General features: G+C 38.5%; 2 protein-coding genes and 1 non-coding gene across 4 annotated transcripts; all 3 read right to left on the bottom strand.

Moving 5' to 3' along the window:
• Positions 1-25: 25 nt before the first annotated feature.
• Positions 26-12240, bottom strand: LOC117954434 (kinesin-associated protein 3-like). 2 transcript variants are annotated; one of them, XM_034888228.1, is made up of 20 exons: positions 12028-12240; positions 10635-10766; positions 9785-9942; positions 9432-9493; positions 8866-9007; positions 8168-8267; positions 7851-7975; positions 7590-7688; positions 6771-6949; positions 6423-6585; positions 5505-5605; positions 5299-5407; positions 4966-5078; positions 4290-4455; positions 3217-3342; positions 2903-3001; positions 2396-2481; positions 1623-1779; positions 698-782; positions 26-391 (listed from the first exon to the last, which is right to left on the bottom strand). In XM_034888228.1, the coding sequence occupies exons 1-20, from the start codon at positions 12054-12056 to the stop codon at positions 289-291; spliced, it is 2334 nt and encodes a 777-aa protein (XP_034744119.1). In that variant the 5' UTR covers positions 12057-12240; the 3' UTR covers positions 26-288. The 2 variants fall into 2 exon arrangements, with proteins under 2 accessions (XP_034744119.1, XP_034744120.1); XM_034888229.1 differs by lacking the exons at positions 26-391; positions 698-782; positions 1623-1779 and adding an exon at positions 1876-2198.
• An 816-nt stretch (positions 12241-13056) lies between these two features.
• pdca (phosducin a) lies at positions 13057-16859 on the bottom strand. The gene is made up of 6 exons (XM_034888244.1): positions 16659-16859; positions 14923-14980; positions 14614-14750; positions 14083-14302; positions 13785-13897; positions 13057-13601 (listed from the first exon to the last, which is right to left on the bottom strand). The coding sequence occupies exons 2-6, from the start codon at positions 14966-14968 to the stop codon at positions 13413-13415; spliced, it is 705 nt and encodes a 234-aa protein (XP_034744135.1). The 5' UTR covers positions 14969-14980; positions 16659-16859; the 3' UTR covers positions 13057-13412.
• Positions 16860-17598: 739 nt separating this feature from the next.
• Positions 17599-17672, bottom strand: trnan-guu. Its single transcript has one exon. It is a non-coding gene; the product is annotated as a tRNA-Asn (tRNA).
• Positions 17673-18168: the final 496 nt, after the last annotated feature.

The raw sequence follows: 18168 nt of genomic DNA, 5'->3' as shown, positions 1-18168 counted from the left end.
AACAACCCTTCATGTTGTTTTTCTGTACATCAACAGACTAATTTGCACACTCTTCACGGGTCTTTAGCCTCTAAGGCGACGGAAATGCAGACAATGGGCTGAAGGAACCTTTTAGTTCAGTGAAAAGTTGTCCCTGGGATTAAAAGTCGAAGCTTTAGTAACTATACCAATGCGATGCCTTCAGTCATGGGGGATTCTAGCACTGAAAATAAAATCAAAAGATGTAACAGTGGACATGCAGAAGGTGGATGGGTAATTGATCTAAGATGTGTGAGTGAGTGTGTGTGTCTATGAGTACTGGTAGAAGGGTTGTTCATCAGGTCTGAAGCCATAAGCAGTAGCTGGTCGTCCAGGGGATGAGCTGGTCTGGTCAAAGACATCATTGCCATCTCTGGAAAACAGAGAGATTACTTTCATCACGCAGGAACCCAACCAGAGATTGATCAGACTGGAAAGTGTTATTTGTACTGTGGTGAAACAGGTATGGCCCGAATGAGTCTGCTAGCAATGAGATGAGGAATAAGAATTTATATGTACGTAAATACAAATAAATAAAACAAATAATGAAGTTAAAACTGGCCAAATTCCAAAAGTGTTTTACACTGTCTTTAGTTAAAATTACATCTTCCTGTTTGTGTGTGTTTTGTCTGATGTTTTATAATAATAAAAATAATAATCACAGCGTTTGTTGACTTACCCTGCATGGAGCAAGTCTCCATTTTGAGGCTGTAGGTCATTGAAGAAATCTGGGCTGACTGAACCATCTGCTGGAGTTATTCCATCTAAAGACACATCAGGATAAAACACACACACGCACGCGCACACACACACACACACACACACACACACACACACACACACAACTTTGTCACAAGCTGTTTGGTGTTGCAGACAATGCTTGCACTTCATACTAAGCCAAAGTCATCATAACCAGTCTTTTCTAAATGTTGCAGCAGCTGTAACTGAAAGTAATACAGTAGTAGTAGTAACATACATACATACATACACTGTATCTATGCGTATGTTTTATGTTTTGGTCTTTGTGAAGCACATTGGTGCAAAACGTGTTTGCTTTATAAGTGCTATATCAATTAAATAAACTTAAACTTAGTTTCGCCCGTCACTCAATGAGTACTGCACTGCACTACATCATCTCAACATTACAGCTTCAATTTAGATTCAATCCACACCGACACCAACAGCTTCATTGTTTGTATATAAATTAATCAATCAATAAATCAATTTTAAAAAAGTGTGTTTCCTTTCTGTACACTTTGCATGTGGTCTCAGATTGGTGAGGACACTTCAGTCAGCTGCTGTCTGTGCTGCTGAACAACTGGTCCTGAGGACCTTGACAACAATAAAGGAAGTCAGTGTGGAAGAGATGAACAGACGCTCCTGCAGAACTTTGTGCTGCTGTCAAATACATCATGCTGGAAAATTAATTTTTTAAACCAGCGGAATGATCTGTTGGTACCACGACTTTGAATTACTGTGGGCAACTTGATAATTAAGAATACAAGATGAAATGACCAGCAAGTCACTTTTTGTAGTGCAAGTTATTCTATATACATGGACCAGTGTTGGTGTGTGTGTGTGTGTGTGTGTGTGTGTGTGTGTACCTGCGCTATAGAATAGATCAGTCCTGTCGTTGTCATTATCGTAGAGATATGGTTCAGACTCATCAGCTTGGCGACTCTCGACCATCTCCAGCCACTGGTTGTTATGGAAACGGAACTTCTCTGATTGAATTTTCCTCCCCCACTCTTCATCGTACTCCTGGAAGATAAAGAAAAGTGTAAATAAATTAGAGAACAACCTACAGACAAAGACAGGAAGCAGTGTTTCTATTTCTTATTTTAAATAGTTAACTCTCTCTGATGTGTTACTTTTATGCATAATGAGTAGGGTTTCCCTAAAAACAATATATAGACTTGTACAAAAATAATCCCTCTCAATCCTCACTTGACCAAAAGTGTGTGGCGGTGTCTGTATGTGCAGGGATCCTTTGCTATGCCTGTATTTTCTACTTTTTTTATTTTGTTGTGTTCAGGACGTTTTTGGACATTGTTCTTCCCCTCGCCGGCCTCTGCCTCTAGATGTCGCTCCTCAGCATCTTCTCTTCCAAGGCTATGTTCTGCCCTGGCTCACTAGTCGCTGTCGCCCTAAGCTTGGGAAGCTACACTAAATTCTCCCCTCTGGACACAAATACTATACCCATTAGTTGGCTAGATTGAAGATTGCACAACTCGCTGGCTAGTGTTGTGCTGGGAAGGAGGGGCCAACTTTGAATTTTGTGCTTACAAACCACAACAAGCAAATCACACTGATTCTGCCCTTAAAGTTGCTAACTTGTACCTGCTACCCACCATTAATGTGTGTGTGTTTCACTTACAGCAATTATATCAAGGGTGTTGTCACACACTTTTCTGATCTCAGCATTCTTGTCATGCATCAGATCTATGAGGTAGGCTGGAGCCTCTACAGAGAAGGTTAAAGAAAAATAATCTTTGAGGGTGGAGGTGTAAGATTCGACAGTGTGAAACCTGTCTCGCCTCAACTTCAGCAAGATTCTCATTTATCTTTAAAGGGACTGTACTCAAAATACAGAAGAAAAAAAAACAGCAAATTATACATGGCTCTCACACACCATCGTGTTTTTACAGCCACATGAACTACCATGTATGTCAGGCCGGAGTGGCTTTCAAAACAAAGAACAGAGAAGCTTGGATTATAAAACACACAGAGAGAGAGAGAGTGTGACGCTATTCTCTGTTGAGGACGCCGTCATTCAACTATATCTTACATAGCAAATATTTGTTTATTGCTTTCTTAATGTTCTGAATGTTGAGTACAGTCCCTTTAAATAAGAAGTAGACAGAGAGCTCTGTGGGAAGGATACGGGTGTCTTTGATGATGACGTCTCGCGTAGCTTGGTGAAACACCATCTGGTAGAAGACGTAGACAATCTGACACACAAACTCATCATCCTCCTGCTGGGCTACATTCAACAAACAGAAGAACATATGGGAAGCATGATATCTCTTAGCAGGTTTCACATTTCATATTGCCTGTGAGCACTATACTACTATGATGAATTTGTTTTTTTTATATATATATATATTTAGACATTACATACAAAAAAGGTGAGAAAACCTTTATGACTCACTGAGTCTAAAACACAACATCTTAAACTAAACCGCAGGTGTGTGTTACCATTCAGTAGCTCGATGAGGGCTGGAATAATGCCAGATTTAGCCAACATGGCGGCACAGGCATCATCCATGGAAACTGTTCCAATCATTATTACCACCTCCAGGATAAGGTCATCCTCTGCTGAGCCTGAGACACACAAACCATGAAAGAAATGAACCTCACAAAGTGAAACCTTATTAAATGTGTGATCAAAACTGTTACATAAAAATTAGCTGCAGTGAAAAACAGTATTCCAAGTGATGAATGGAGGCTTTTATAACATACACAGCACAAGAACTGAACACATTGAACAAAATCTTGAACAAAAACGTTCTGGTGGTCAATTACCTCAACCTGACTGATGTTGGATTTTTAAGGTGGATACTGATATTTGAGGTTAATAAATACCCAATAATGATATGTCAGAGGATATATGTTTATACACACACTGTAATATGAGTTATAATGATATGATTATTTGGAATCCCAAGAGTTGTGTGAAAGATATGACATATGTCTGAGGTAGGATATTTTACAGTATAATATTAAACTTTAGATTATAGCAATATGATAACAGTACATTCAGAATTTAACTTGAAAATGAAATACTTTTTAAATAACTATAAATACAAACTCGAATACAAAAATAAACAAAGAAAATTGTAATTATGTTAGCCAATAAAAAAATACACCGCTGCCATTTGTTGTTGTTCTTTGCATACAGTATATGCTACATACACGTGTATGCCATTGCAAACATAGCTTTACTAAATGTGTGGCTTTACCATAAACTGTATATAAAGATGGACGATGCTTCTTCACTCCTTCCCATTGTACAAAAGTGAAGCTAAAATATTCAGGATGCAGGCGCTGCCATCGTGTAATTTTTGAGTCTCCACAGTAGCAATTGAACGGTGGAGCCGACCAATCACAAGTCAATCACAGCTGTCAATCATGACGTTTCAATCCATTTTTAATTAATCAAACTTTTATAACTAGTCCAGTTGGATGATAAAACTGGTACACCTTATAATTAAGGGATATTCTGAATTTCATGCATTTGCCTTATGTGTATTCTCTAAATGAATCAGTACCTGGTTTAAGTCTGTCTTTGAGGTAGGGTACCAGGTTGTACTCCTTCAGAACCAACTCCCAGTCCAGGTCAGGGATGGTGAGGTTGGCCAGCGTCCCCAGACACTCCAGAACCCACTCCTCCTCTTCCTCTGCACGGATCTCTGCTGCCAGGTCACCAACATAGTCCTGACAGAGATAGAAGAAATCATTTACATCATGAAACTAAAACCCTCGCGTAATATAAAAGACTGCTTCTACTGCTGCACTACTATCACTAACTGTAAAAATAATACTAATAAGAAGACCGCCAACCTGTGTCTGGTTATGCTTTGTCGAATGTAGTTGAATGACAAGTAGTTGCTGTGTGCTAAGATACTTTGTGGTAAGACAACCTGGGAGACTGGGCCAGGCTTTACTTTTAAAAACAGATTTGTCACACTCATATCTTGTGGTGGATACATTAGGTTTAGGAGTGCCGATTTCTTGTGTTTGTCTGTGTTTTAGTGAGGTTTTGTTTGTATGTTTGTTTGTGTAGTGATTTAGCTCCTATTAGCCCTCTTTTGGTTTGATTTGTTTCATTGATTTCAATCACAGGCCCTTTTTCCTTTGTGCACCTTTTTGTGCTCCTTTTGTCTAGTTCTTTTCACAAAGAAACATTCATTTAACAAGTGTTTTTATTGTGTATTTATTACTTACTATGAACACTGATTTGGTTGGGCCATCATGTTGTGAGATGTTTCTGATCATCTTCATCAGAAGGCAGTCTTTCATCTTCAGAGCTCTCTTCATAAGCATCTTCATCCCGTTTCCTACAGACAGAGACACAAAGAGAGTTGCACGGGGAAACAGAAGTATTGTTTTTCCAATAATCACAAATCACTAAAATAGGGTTGTGTACCAGACTCAAGACTCAACTCAATAGTACAACACCACCACTGACAGACGATGGAAGATCGACTTGTAGAAAAAGGAATTTATAGAGACAGTGAGCCCTTATCTGGACAGAAAATGCAACGCCGATTCTTATACCTTCACACATAAGTTGTGCATTCCTCTTGTTTGCAGCCAGGTTGATGCAGATGGAGATGAGCTCAGCTTCAGTTTCCTCCTCACCGTGCTCATACAGCATTTGCATTAGCTAGACAGACACAGAGACACACACAACTTTTCAATGTTGTCAATGTTGAACAACAGATTATATTCCTTAAATGAGTGATTTGGGGATTTTACGGTACCTGAGGTATGCAGTCAGTGTAAACAAACATGCCCTTAAAACGGTCGTCGATGCTGATGTGATACAGGATACGCATGGCTACCTGACGATTGTTCTCATCACCTGCATGACGACAGGCAGTCAAGATATTTATACTGCTCAAATACTGACCACAAATGGCATTTGGAATTGAAAAATAAATCGCTACCATCTAACAATATTATGTCAACACCTCGATAACAGGCAGATGTTTAGCAGTATAATGTTTACACCATGTTCACCATCTTACAGGTCTTTTAACTATCTTACAAGCATTGGACAAATGGTTGACAATTTTTGATCTGATGATGCCACCTAATGAAAATTGTATTAATTAAAACAATTAATCCGTTGCTGATTTGAATGTCTGCACCAAATCAACTGACGGCTAACCATCCATGCATCCATATAACAGTTTTTACTAAAAATCACAAATGTCAACCTAATGGTGGCGCTGGAAGAAAGGTGAAAGGATCTGCAAAGTCAGTAGTATTCATCCTCTGAGCACCACAGACATACAGTACACAACACACTTCGTAGCAATCCATCCAACAGATGCCAAAATATTTCACTAAAAGCACAACATGTCAACCGGTTAAAAAAGACAGGCGACCACCAAAATAATCAGGATTCATCCTCTGGGGACCATGAATGTCTTTACAAAATGGAACGGCAATCCAGTAAGTAGTTTAAAAGATATTTCAGTCTGGTCCAAAATGGTGGATAGACTGACCAGCACTTCTATTAACAAAGCAGGAAGCTTGGCTCTAAACTCAACTTTATAGTCGCCGTAGAGGTAGTTATACATCACATGGCTATTGTACTGTGGATAAAGCATAATGGACTGTACATGCAATATAAACAATATATATAATATGCCACTGTCAGTGTCCACTATTACCCAGCAAGGCAGTTAATTTAGGTAACAGTCCAACTTCCACCATCTTGGCTCTGAGTCCAGAGTCAAAGGAGAGGTTGAGCAGAAGACGCAGAGTCAGGTTCAACAGGTCTTCATGGTCACAGGGAACAAGGCGTGCCAATCGTTCCACAGTATCCACCTCAGCCTGTAAATCACAAACACAGAACTTAATGAACTGCAGCTTTTGGCACTTTGCCTTGGCTTAATTTTTCCAGCACCGGAGGTTGCCGCTTGAAACGCATCCATAAAATTATATTTTAGGTTCTTCCTCTGTCCCTGCTCGCACCATAAGTCTAAGAGGGTACATTCTTAAGTACATCGCTCACTCACCATGTCATTCTTGTTCTCCAGGAAGATGGACAGTTTTTTGAGGAAGGAAACCACCAGGACCAGCAGCTCCTCATCATCCCGTTCAAGAACTTTGACAAGCAGACCGACAATGTTTTTATTCCTCATCTTCAGCTCCGTCCTAGTGTCCTCAGCAAGGTTCAACAGGAGGTAAAGAGACACTGAGAGACAGTAACATGGACAGAAAGAGAGGATAATATAAGAAACAGGAGAGAAAATATAAGCAACTTCTTATTTCTGGTAGAATTCTTTGGTTAAAATTTAAAAAGAGAATACAAAGGCATGAAATATTTAATTATACTTTTCATTAAAAAACGAGAAAGAGAAACATTACTAATGCTTCCACACTGGTGGAGATAATGTGGCTATGATTAAGCACTACTCTATAAAGGTGTAAATATGAGTGAGAACGTCATAATGTATTCCTAATGAAATACCCGTTGCTGGGATGTGACAAGGAATACACTTTTTCTTATTTTAGTTTTGCATCAACGCTGCATTTACATCACAGAAAACAAAATCAGCAGCTTTGTAGCCAGGTTGGTTTAGTGGTGGAGCAGGTGCTCATGTACTGAGATGTTTATGCCTCGATGCAGAGGTCCAAGGTTCGAATTTGACCTGTGGCGATTTTTTGCATGTCTTACCCCGCTCTCTCCCCTTTCTCACCTGACTATCTTGTCAAAAATTAAAGGCGAAAAAGCCCCCCCCCCCCAAAAAAAAATACTAAATAGCAGGTCTGGTGTTATTGCTACTTTATGACCAAAATTAAAAAATGATTTGAGAATTGAAAGGCCAGTTCACCTCTGAGAAGCTGTTCCTGTTTGGACAGAAGGCCATGGTATTTTCTCACAGCTTTGTCCTGGTCTCTTCTTAGGGAGCCATTCTCTGGTGCTGACTCACGTACACAAATTAAGTGTTAAGGAACATATGTTTTACACACACACACACACACACACACACAGACACACAAAATAAGTCTGCTAAACTACACAGGAGGAGGCTAGACAGCTAATGATACAAAGCCCAAATGTTATGAGCAAATGACAGCAGATAAAAGGATATAAGCCTTGTTTTTCTTGCGTAGCTCCTCACGCCACACATCATGTCTCTTCAGCTCATGCTCCACCACGCTCATACACAACGCACCTATTTTATAATGACTCACCACTCCGTGAAACTGGGCAAAACTGGAGGAGAGGAGAAGAGACGCACTACATAAAAGGATGAAGTAGAACAATTTGACATGCTTAAGGAATGCGTGTGTGCCATTGTGCCAGTGTGTGTGTGTGTGTGTGTGTGTGTGTGTGTGTGTGTGTGTGTGTGTGTGTGTGTGTGTGTGTGTGTGTGTGTGTGTGGGTGTGTGTGTGTGTGTGTGTTACCTGGAGAAGCAGAAGAAGATGTAAATGATGATGGTAGCAAGCTCAACACTCTGTTTCCAGTCCTCCCTTAATACTCTGGCCAGAGCACCTAAGGCTGCCTCTACACAAACACACACAGACACACACACACGGACAGTGACTTGAATGGGCTCTCCTTGTAAAACAACCAAGGTTCTTCATTGTTGTCATAGTATCCCATTGACCAAAAGTGCTTTGTAATCTAAGTACCGTACAACAAGATTTCCAGAAATGCCAACTAACTACAATACAAAATGAAAACAAGAAACTGGAGTTACAACTCCTGGCCACCATAAGAGAACATGATGTTTACTACTTCCTTTTGAATTACTTTATAATAATCTGTTACATTGTACATTTAACCTATTTACATTTTATGAATGTTTTTTCCACTTGTTGCTGTGATTACCTCAATCTGATTAAAAAACATTTCCAGGGATTGATTCTACGTGTCTAGCTCTGGACCAAAAAGATGAGAGTAGGCAGGTACAACGGCTGTAAAGAGTGCCCCCTACAGAAACCCAATGTTTACTGACACAAAATACAGGAGAGAAGACATCACAAAGACACAATTTGATTGGCTTAACCAGTGCAAAATGGTATAATTTCTTTAGCTACTAAGTGAAAATATTATGTACATGTAGGTATGAGCTACTTTGCTAAGCAGCATTAAACTATACCATTGTGTAGCAGCTCCTCCAGGTTATCAGGGTTGCGGGCGAGCTGCAGAATGAGAGCAGAGCCTCTGATCTTCTCTGGGATGCCTTCATAGAGCAGCTCAATATACTCATCCACTCTGGTTATACTGGCTTCCTCATTTAACTACACAGGCAAACATAAAAACACAGACACATACTGCTATTACCTAATCACAAAGCATGACCCTAGTTCAGTTAGCAATAAACAAAAGGTTTGAGTCTTTCACCAGTCATATTGCTAATTAGATTAAACAGACATACATACATGAAATGTCATAGATAATTGCATGATACAGAGGCCTTAAATTGGATTTGCTCTCAGGTAAGAGCTGAAGAGCAGTCATGCAACATAAAGAGCAAAATTTGGAGAATGCTGTCCGAGAAATGAGATCAAACTGAAATGGCTGTGAGAGAAAAAGATACATGAACAAACTGAAAGACCCTATATAGTTGTTTTTAATATTCAATTCTTTGATATGATTGGTTTTAGTTGAATTTGTAAATTGTTTGTCTGACAAAAAGTCAGTGAGTGTTTTATAAGTTGCTACCTCCATTCCCTCAAAGGGAGTCAGCTCCCTAGGTTTTGCGGTTCTTTTCTCTTTCTTCTCATCTGGTGACACAAAAACACAAACAACAAACATTAAAAACACTACAGTATGTCCTCCAAAATGTGAAAAGCTGCTTAACTGTTTGTACGGCTTATAATTTTGTTATACACTGTACTTTTATGCTTTAATCTTCTCATCATGTATTCAACCGGATCTTTTTTACAATGACAATACCTTAGCTGTATAGTGCCAGACTAGATGTGTGAAATAAATGGAAGTTGGTTATCAAATGTTGATGGTGACAATTAGGATGAAAACAACAACAAGGGTGTAAAAATAATGACATGACTGACTTTTGCCCTCCACAGGGGATGATTTCCTGTTCTGCAAGTAGTAGAGGAGCTGCTCCACCTGGGGCAAACGGGAAGAAGGGATGAGTTTACACTCCTCCACCACTTTCCTGGCCAAAGCTCCCACATCTGTGCTGGGAGAAAGACTTTTCACTCGGATACTGGAGGGAGAAAGAGAGGACAAAGAGAAGGGTGACTAACAGAGGCTGAATGACTTCTAACATTTTCACAGATTTAAACATGTTAATAAGAATGCCGGCATGAGTAAGTTAATTTTTTAACTTAATTTGCATATGTGCAACATATTTTAAGGCCATTACAAAGACTGAAAAACATCTGAAAAAGTAAATCGCAAATTGTACTATTACTTTGATAAGTATTTAACCAAGGATGGGCACGTGGTGTACCGAAACTCATAAATACTCCAATAAAAACCAAGACCTCTTCTAACACATTTTCAGGCTAATAGAGATTTTAAGAACCAGCTGATATCATATTTGTGGAGTCAGTTTGCATATCACGGGTCCACACCATTTTAGCATACAAAACAATTGAATGATAATATGGCTAGCTACTCCTAGCCAGATGGGTAAAAGTAACAAAATTGTGATTTCAAGGTACAACCTGAATAAAACTAATCCAATTCAATAAAAACAAATAAGAGGTAGAGAACAACTGAAATCTGGAGGAGATGGTGAGAAGGAAGATAATATCACAATAAATGATCAGTAAAAGGTCATCATTTCATTTTAATTTAGGTAGAGAAAGAAGAAGCAATTGAAAAATAGCCAGAGAGGCAATGAGAAAGAATAAAGATTGAGAGTCCTGGGAAGAAAATCAACTGTCCACTCACATTTTTTGTCCCTCCTTTCGTTCGCCCAGCACATGACCTCCACCCTCTCCCAGGATAGACGCTTCCACCTCATAGTGGACCACAAGGGCCTTCTCTGTGGGATGGACATCTAAACTGCCAGCAGTAACTTTGCTGTGGGTGAGAATGAACAGACAGTTAAGAATCACTCAAACATCTTTGTTCAGCAACATTGTTGAAGTCCAGTGAATAATTATAAATACATATTATATGACCCTCGCACTGAAGTTTTGAATCAATGAATTCCACAATAAATAAAGTCACATTCTCTCTCAAGAAAATTAATTCAGCCATCGAATTTGTCTCCATTTCCACATTTTACCCATATCATAGCTGATCGTTAATACCTGTTTCACTGAATTTTTATGACTTATATATGCTACGCAAGTAAGAAAAAAAAAGATACACCAGAAAGCTTGATTTACTAGTATACAATGTTACTGTTAGGTTGATAACAGTACCATTAAAACACGTTAACTTACCAACATTATACCATCCACCAAAACAAAAACGTTATAAGAAGACACGCCCAAACAGCGACATGCAGCGACGTGTTAAAGGGCTAACACATGTTTCGATAAAGGGCTAGAAAGATTAGCTAAACTCACATTGTCAATTAACATGGTAAACCAATTCAACATAAAATTTGCAAGTGTATCGGTCATCGTTTAACGGTAGCTTGCTAACTATGCTAGCATCCCAGCACCCTTTATTGAGGGAATGCAATGCCCAACCCCGTTTTGTGTGTCGATCGAATGGCATCATGTGTTTACCAGCAAAACTTTAGGTATTTTGGAAAATGACATACATTTTTATTTTGTCATGTTCTTGTGGTGGATTCGGCACTGTGGGAATTCACATCTCAATACAGGCTGGATGGTTGTACTGATTTACAGATTAGCTACTTGATTATTTTGAGTTAGCTAACGCTAGCGTTATCGCCCACGGAGCGAGCCCCGGTTGTAAAATGCAAGGTTTTACAACAATTCTTGTTTTATCTGTGGATGACATATATGCCGAATTTATTGGTGGGTCATAATAGTTTCCAAAAACGTATAAGACATCTTACACTTGGTAGTCACTTCGACAGGTGAGCAAGAAAACATGAAATTGCCCGACGTTTGACCAGTAATTGGCGTGAGCTTTCCTTGCAGTAGAGCCACACGCATCAAGTCTAAGATACGGGGCTTTAAACAACAACTGACAAGTTTGGTGCTAGTTAAACGTCTATAGTGACTGCTGACACAGTATGCAGTCATTTGTAATTATATTAACGTGCAGCAGGCATTGCAGTAAGGTTACGTTAGCTAGCTAACATTGCTTTCCCCAAAAACCTATTTAACGTTGAAATCGTGTTAGCTTTGTAACGTCTTACCGTTTAAGGTAGCGCGCGTCATCCTGCATCTTCTTCAGATTTAATGTTTCTGTTTTAAAATCAACTCAATAGCTCAAATACATTTAACTGATCCCCCAAATCACGACCATAGAAATCCTTTTGCTGATGGCTAGCACCACTGTCAAACAGCGGAGTGTATTACAAACATGGGGTTCTTTTTCCTATGAGTTGTGTTCTTTTCCCTAAGTCAAGACTCTCAGGCAGCACTTAGTACTGAGCTGCGTGCAAATTCTGCCTCAATTAAAAAAGATTGACATTAGGTAGTAACCAAAATGTTAACTATGGTTTACCACAACACTTGATAATCTAACAATTCAACACCGTTTGGAGGTTCAGAAGCAGCAGTTGCCTGAAAGGCTAAACTCGGGGGGATTTTGCTCCTAAATGTTGAGAACGTGTACCATGTAATAAAATATTACCAAAGATCATCTAGCTATACCAAACTAAACCGTCACTGCTAGTGCTAATGAATAGGGAAACAAATCTACCTGTATCTTTTCTAGATCGTCCGAGTGATGTTTGCTGTTTTCTTTCTTCACGTCGTTAACTCATCTCACATGCAAAATCAGCAGTGGGCCTTTTTTATTGCCTATGATAATTTATATTAAAGAAAAGGATTTATCTTGGAAATTGGCTTAGGCTATAAACACTGGTATTGCAACTATTGGCTTTATCTTGGCTTTTCCCCTACTAAAATCAACACACTTTTAAATTCTAAGAAAGTTGCACAATGGCTAGAACTGAGAAACTTCTCCAAATGTTGCCCGTGGTAACATTAATAATAATAAAGTTGGCCTGGTAGACACACTATCCTTCATCATGATGACAGTTTGCCCCAAAAACGGCATGTAGTATTGTGGTAAGTAAATATATTGCCTTGAAGAATTACTGCCAGAATTGACCTGCTGAAGGACTATATTGAAATAGTGACTATGTCATAAGATACAGATGTAGATACACATGTGTTTTGCAGTCCAACGTACAATGTTACACAGACAGACACAGGGAGCTTTGGTAAAGTCATATTTTATTGGAGAGCTATAATATGACTGCGAAGCTGTATTTATTCAAAGAGTATGTCACACCATGTCCTTTACATCAAACTGCTTCTAAATACAATCAGAGTTTAGTGTGTGCTGGTTGATTTTTACTATCGTGTAGCTAAATGTTTTCTTAACTCATAACTGCAACAATGTCCCCAATGTTTTCCTCCACTTCTTTCTTCAACTCTCCTTTTTTGCCCCTTTGCTGGTATACCTCCTTTTCCTTTTTCCTCGTTCTCTGCTGTTATCCACTCTGCTCCTCTGCAGTTAATCTTTTTCTCCCCTTCTCTCAAATATCATTCTGTTCTTTCTGTTCCCTTATTATTCCACATCCTCTCCCTCGTCCTCATGATCAGCACATGCTGTCAACTCCTTCTCCGGTAACAGGCCATATTCATTGAGAAACCCCTCTACATCTGTTGCAAAGAAGTCTTCCTTGAAGTGTTTGGTAACAGCCAGGAAATTACCAAGTAACTCGCCAGCTTTGTACACCAACAGGGCCGGAAGAACCTGGAAGAATATTAATGGGAATCAAAATGTACCTGTAGACTGTCTCTGAGTTTGATCATTTAATACTGACAGTGACACTGGTTTTATTATTGTGGATTATTGTAATTCTATGAATTCTAGTCTAGTCTATGAATAATAATATTACCTTCATTTTTATTGCTGTTTTTGTTAAAGTTTACCAACCTCAGGGGTGAAGCGCTCAGCAGCACCTGTCCCCACAGCATCAATACGACAAAATTTAATGCTGGGGTACTCCGAAGCCAGACAGTCCAGACATGAGTTCAACTGCTCACAGCCTGACAAAGGACAAATAATGCGTGCAAAACTATGAGCAAACAGCACTGTCGTGAACCATCCTGTGGCAATACATAGACCTTTAGAGTATATATATGTACAACGTTAGTTGATTAATGGGAATATACTGTAGTTGTAAAATGAGCCAATGACTCAAAGACTTCAACACACAATGAAAAAGAAGCACCTTTGACACCGTGCTGGTAGATGTGGACCACCACTTGGGTCAATCGATGTTCTTTCTCTATGACTTCCAGGAAGGCTTCTCCACTCTCAAGCTCGTAGACTTCTTGAAATGTTGGACCAAAGCTCAGGCGCTCGTGCATTTCCTGCATACACTGTTTTCTGTAGCGTTTCAGGCAATGCTCATCCTCTTCGTGGATCATTTCATACTCCTGAACACTCATCTAGAGGTCAGAAAATACATGTTAGTGCTTTACTTCTTTTTGTTACATATAAAAGTATTCTTTTGTTTGGAAGATGTTTTTGTCCAAAGCTACAGTTAATTGTTTTGTGTACAGCATGATTTTCTTTGTCTGTCTTTCTGTAAGTGGATGGATGCCCAAGTCTGTGATTTTGATTTACTTTCTCTGCAAATATATTTATTTTGTGTTGGCACAGATTGTGGTTGAGTCTATGGTCATCATCTAACTATAAAATCCATCAATAGTACAGTAAGTTTTCCTGTGTTTGAAGTTTGGGGAATGTCTCAATCCACCTTTCTGTGGAATCTCTCCTTGTCGTCCTCTCCTGGACTGGACATTTGTCTGAGCAACTCTCTCTTGCTTTCAGGGACAGTCTGATCCACACTGTCCAACTTAAACCTTCGCCAGTCATTAATTACACCTTTTGGACCTGCAGATACACAGAAATACCAATAAAACCTTTAAATTACTTTATTAAGGCACTTAAAATACTATACTAAAATAAAATGTACAGTTGAAACATACTAGATATAGGGTATCTTTTTTGGGTAAATTAAATAGTATAGTAGTAGAGTTATTGGAACGTATGGTATGTCTCTGACCTGTGTGATTGGCAGGCAACTCTTTTTCCTGGGTAGAGCCAGACATCTTGCTAGCAGTCTGCAATACAGAGAAGACACAAACCGGATGACCTTACCAGGCCTGTACAGAGAGGACGTGAGGTGATGTGTCCTTTGAAAGCCACGTTACAGTTCCACCTCTTATAACTACAACTCTTGAATTCAGCTTCCTTTTTCTTATGCTAAACAGCTATTTTGTAGATATTACTTTCTTTCTATTTGTTTTAATTGTTTATTTCTTATTGACGTTATGTGTTGTTTGTATGTACCATTCACCGAGGAAAATTCCACGTAGGTGTAACTTAGTATGGCAACTAACCTTTTTCTGATTTTATTTTTCATTCTGATTTTCTGAACGGCAGGTTGAAATAAAACTGAATTGTTTTATTATTTTATTTCCTAATTTATGATCGTGTTGCTTCTTTATTAAATCGTTGGCTTAGTGTGTGGGAGTTCACTTTATAATCTGATCTCATTCTCCTTTGCACCTTTGTTTTAAACAATTTTGTAGCTCAACTGCATGATATATGGATCATTTATGTTTCCCTGGTATCGCTTTACAAAATAAAAGTTGAGCTGGATTTAGAACATATACTGTTGTTTACCTCCATGTGTTGGATGTTGATAATGTTCCCCTTCACTTCATAGTGAAATTGATACAGAACTATCTTTTTATAATTTTACATGACATTGTCTACATATTGCCAAAGGAAAATAACACCCTTGAATAAACTTGCATTGTTCATTGAGCGTTATTTTGGTAAAAAAAAAAAAAGATGATGAAAGGCCAAAATAGTAAGGAAATGATTATTTCTAATTCAGGCATTTTAATGAGAACATAGCCATGACAGCAATATTCAACGCTTTGACACATCCAAACCTAACTATCTGCAACATTTTGCACATGCATGGATCCATGCAGTTGATATCACAACCACTTACTGTGAGACAAGCTGAAGTTTACTTATCGGATTATGCTGAGATTAACAGGTCTGACTTGCCTAGGACATCTTATTTTGTATGTGCATGTGGGATATGACAATTTGCTGGCTAAGCCTGTCATTAAGTTATCATTCACAAACAAGTTTTATTGTTAATTATTGTGATCGTTAAAGTTTATTTTTAACTTATTGACACAAACTCATTTTTGTACTCACATCTGTGCAATTACAGCCGAGCTGTCAATAACCAAGAGGGGGCAAATTAACACTACGTCGGTCATAAAACTGATAATACCTTTTAGTCTAAGGCAGTTAATTCCTTCATATTATCAAGGCGATACATTTCTTGCATGGTTGGTTTTAATAAACTGAATTGCAGTTGCAAGTGGACTTTAATCCTCAAACATAGCACAACTTTATTTTTAAAAGTAAAAACACTCTATACTACATGCATATGCATAAACAGATGATCTGACTAAAGCAATGGTTATGTTAGAGTATGAAAATGTCTGTAAGCATATATCATCAATAATGGCATACTGAAACAAATATAAACAGAAAATATCTAAATGTGAATTTTGTTGCAAGAAAAGTGACCATGACTTCTAAACAGTGATGTGTATCAAACAACATTAATCTCCAACACAAATATTTTTGTGTATATAAACTATAACTGTAGCAGAATTCAGAATATTATATAATACAGAGTATTAGACGCCCTAACCCTGATGTACAAATATCTGCAAGTTACCTGACTAAAATGCCAGAAATTCTTACCTTTGGGTCTTGAGCGAGAAACTGTGTGTCAGTTTCTTACAGCCTATTTGTTTTTTCAATTTTTGTCTTATTGCATCTATTTATGTTCTGAGTAGTGTGTCCACATCTAGAGGACTAACAGGAGAGAGGGGGTGGGGAGAGAGATAAGGGAATAAGCTTTATCTTCACCATCATCATCACTGTCACTGTAATATGATGTGGTCTTATATGATTATGTGTAATCCCAGACAGCAAAGTAGACACAAGAGATTTTTTTTAACTTCAAATGTTCAAATATAAATATTGGTGAAATAATTATTTAGTTGCCAGAGTTACGTTTTCAGATCTAATCAGTCACCCACCTCAAATATTAATGCATTATGGATGTGTGGATATTTCCACATTTAGAAATTATTAGCTGATGTCAGTTTCTTCAGTCCATTTTCTTTCCATTCTCACTTTCCTAGGTTTGGATGGTGGTGGGGACCAGTATAGCTTGAATAAGTGAATTCTGCAATTTTATCGCCCCCTAGTAGCAGGCTGCAGCCTAGAAATCTAAACCGCAAATGTAATTTGCAGCCAGGGTCAGTCTAGCAACTTTCCTTTGGCTTGCGAGCTGGAAAAACCACATTTTGAGGGAGAATAAAACTACCTTGGGCTGAGTGTTATTACTAACTTTACCAAAAAGGCTCAGGATGCTGCAAATACGGGTATACTATGGAAATGTCTGGCAAACACTGGACATCAGGGGGTGCTATAAATATGAAAGGTATACATCTCATGAAGGGCTATTATGAGGTTAGTGATGGACTGCTATTATTTTGAACACAACTGTACCTCTTGAAGGGCTAATGCGATTTTGCAAACATTTGGAGGGCACAATCTAGAGTAAACAGGTACAATGTTACACTGATTGGTCAAAAGGGGCGTAGCCTATTGACATTGAAGGTGCAAAACCAGCCGTCCCTGGGTGGGCTCGAACCACCATCCTTTCGGTTAACAGCTGAACGCGCTAACCAATTGCGCCACAGAGACTTCAAGAACTCTTCAATGTGTTCAATTTTTTTTTTTTTTTTTTTTTCTTCTTTCATGCAGCAGTTGACCCCAACATTGATTTTTGCAAATTTGCCACAAATCCAACATGCATTAATCAGTCCCACCAAGATTTTGCGGCTTTTGCTAAAAAAAATTAAAATAAATAAATAATAAAATTGCAATGTCTTCTGTATTTGTGTTGCGATTAAATTGTGGGAGACAGTGAAAATTGCAAAAAGTTGGTATAAAAAAATAAAATAAAATAAAAACTTCTTTAAAAATACATAGACACTAGTTCCAGGGAGAATAAAACTATTTTTGGCAAAGTGCTCCCTTACCAGAAAGGCTTAGGATGCTGCAAATGCGGATACACTATGGACATGTCTGGTGGATTTAAGGCACAGAATAATCATTTATAGACTGAATTCTTATTGACCAAGCCACTCTAAGGCTCTGGGTCATATTTGGCAAACAATGGACATCAGGGGGTACTATA

This window comes from Etheostoma cragini, chromosome 12, assembly GCF_013103735.1.
Source record: "Etheostoma cragini isolate CJK2018 chromosome 12, CSU_Ecrag_1.0, whole genome shotgun sequence".
Classification (NCBI taxonomy): domain Eukaryota; kingdom Metazoa; phylum Chordata; class Actinopteri; order Perciformes; family Percidae; genus Etheostoma; species Etheostoma cragini.
Note: the sequence above shows the minus strand (reverse complement) of the source record. Positions and strands in the feature narration are given on the sequence as shown.

Excerpts from the sequence above, each read along its gene's own strand:
- LOC117954434 (XM_034888228.1), bottom strand. The coding sequence starts at position 12,056 with ATGCAGGATGACGCGCGCTACCTTAAACG. Across the intron at positions 9,943-10,634 it reads CGAAAGGAGGGACAAAAAAT|TATCCGAGTGAAAAGTCTTT; the intron begins GTGAGTGGACAG and ends TTCTCCCTCCAG. Across the intron at positions 7,976-8,167 it reads ATCTTCTTCTGCTTCTCCAG|TTTTGCCCAGTTTCACGGAG; the intron begins GTAACACACACA and ends CCTCTCCTCCAG.
- pdca (XM_034888244.1), bottom strand. The coding sequence starts at position 14,968 with ATGTCTGGCTCTACCCAGGAAAAAGAGTTGCCTGCCAATCACACAG. Across the intron at positions 14,751-14,922 it reads GTTGCCTGCCAATCACACAG|GTCCAAAAGGTGTAATTAAT; the intron begins GTCAGAGACATA and ends GTGTATCTGCAG. Across the intron at positions 13,898-14,082 it reads CTACCAGCACGGTGTCAAAG|GCTGTGAGCAGTTGAACTCA; the intron begins GTGCTTCTTTTT and ends GTCCTTTGTCAG.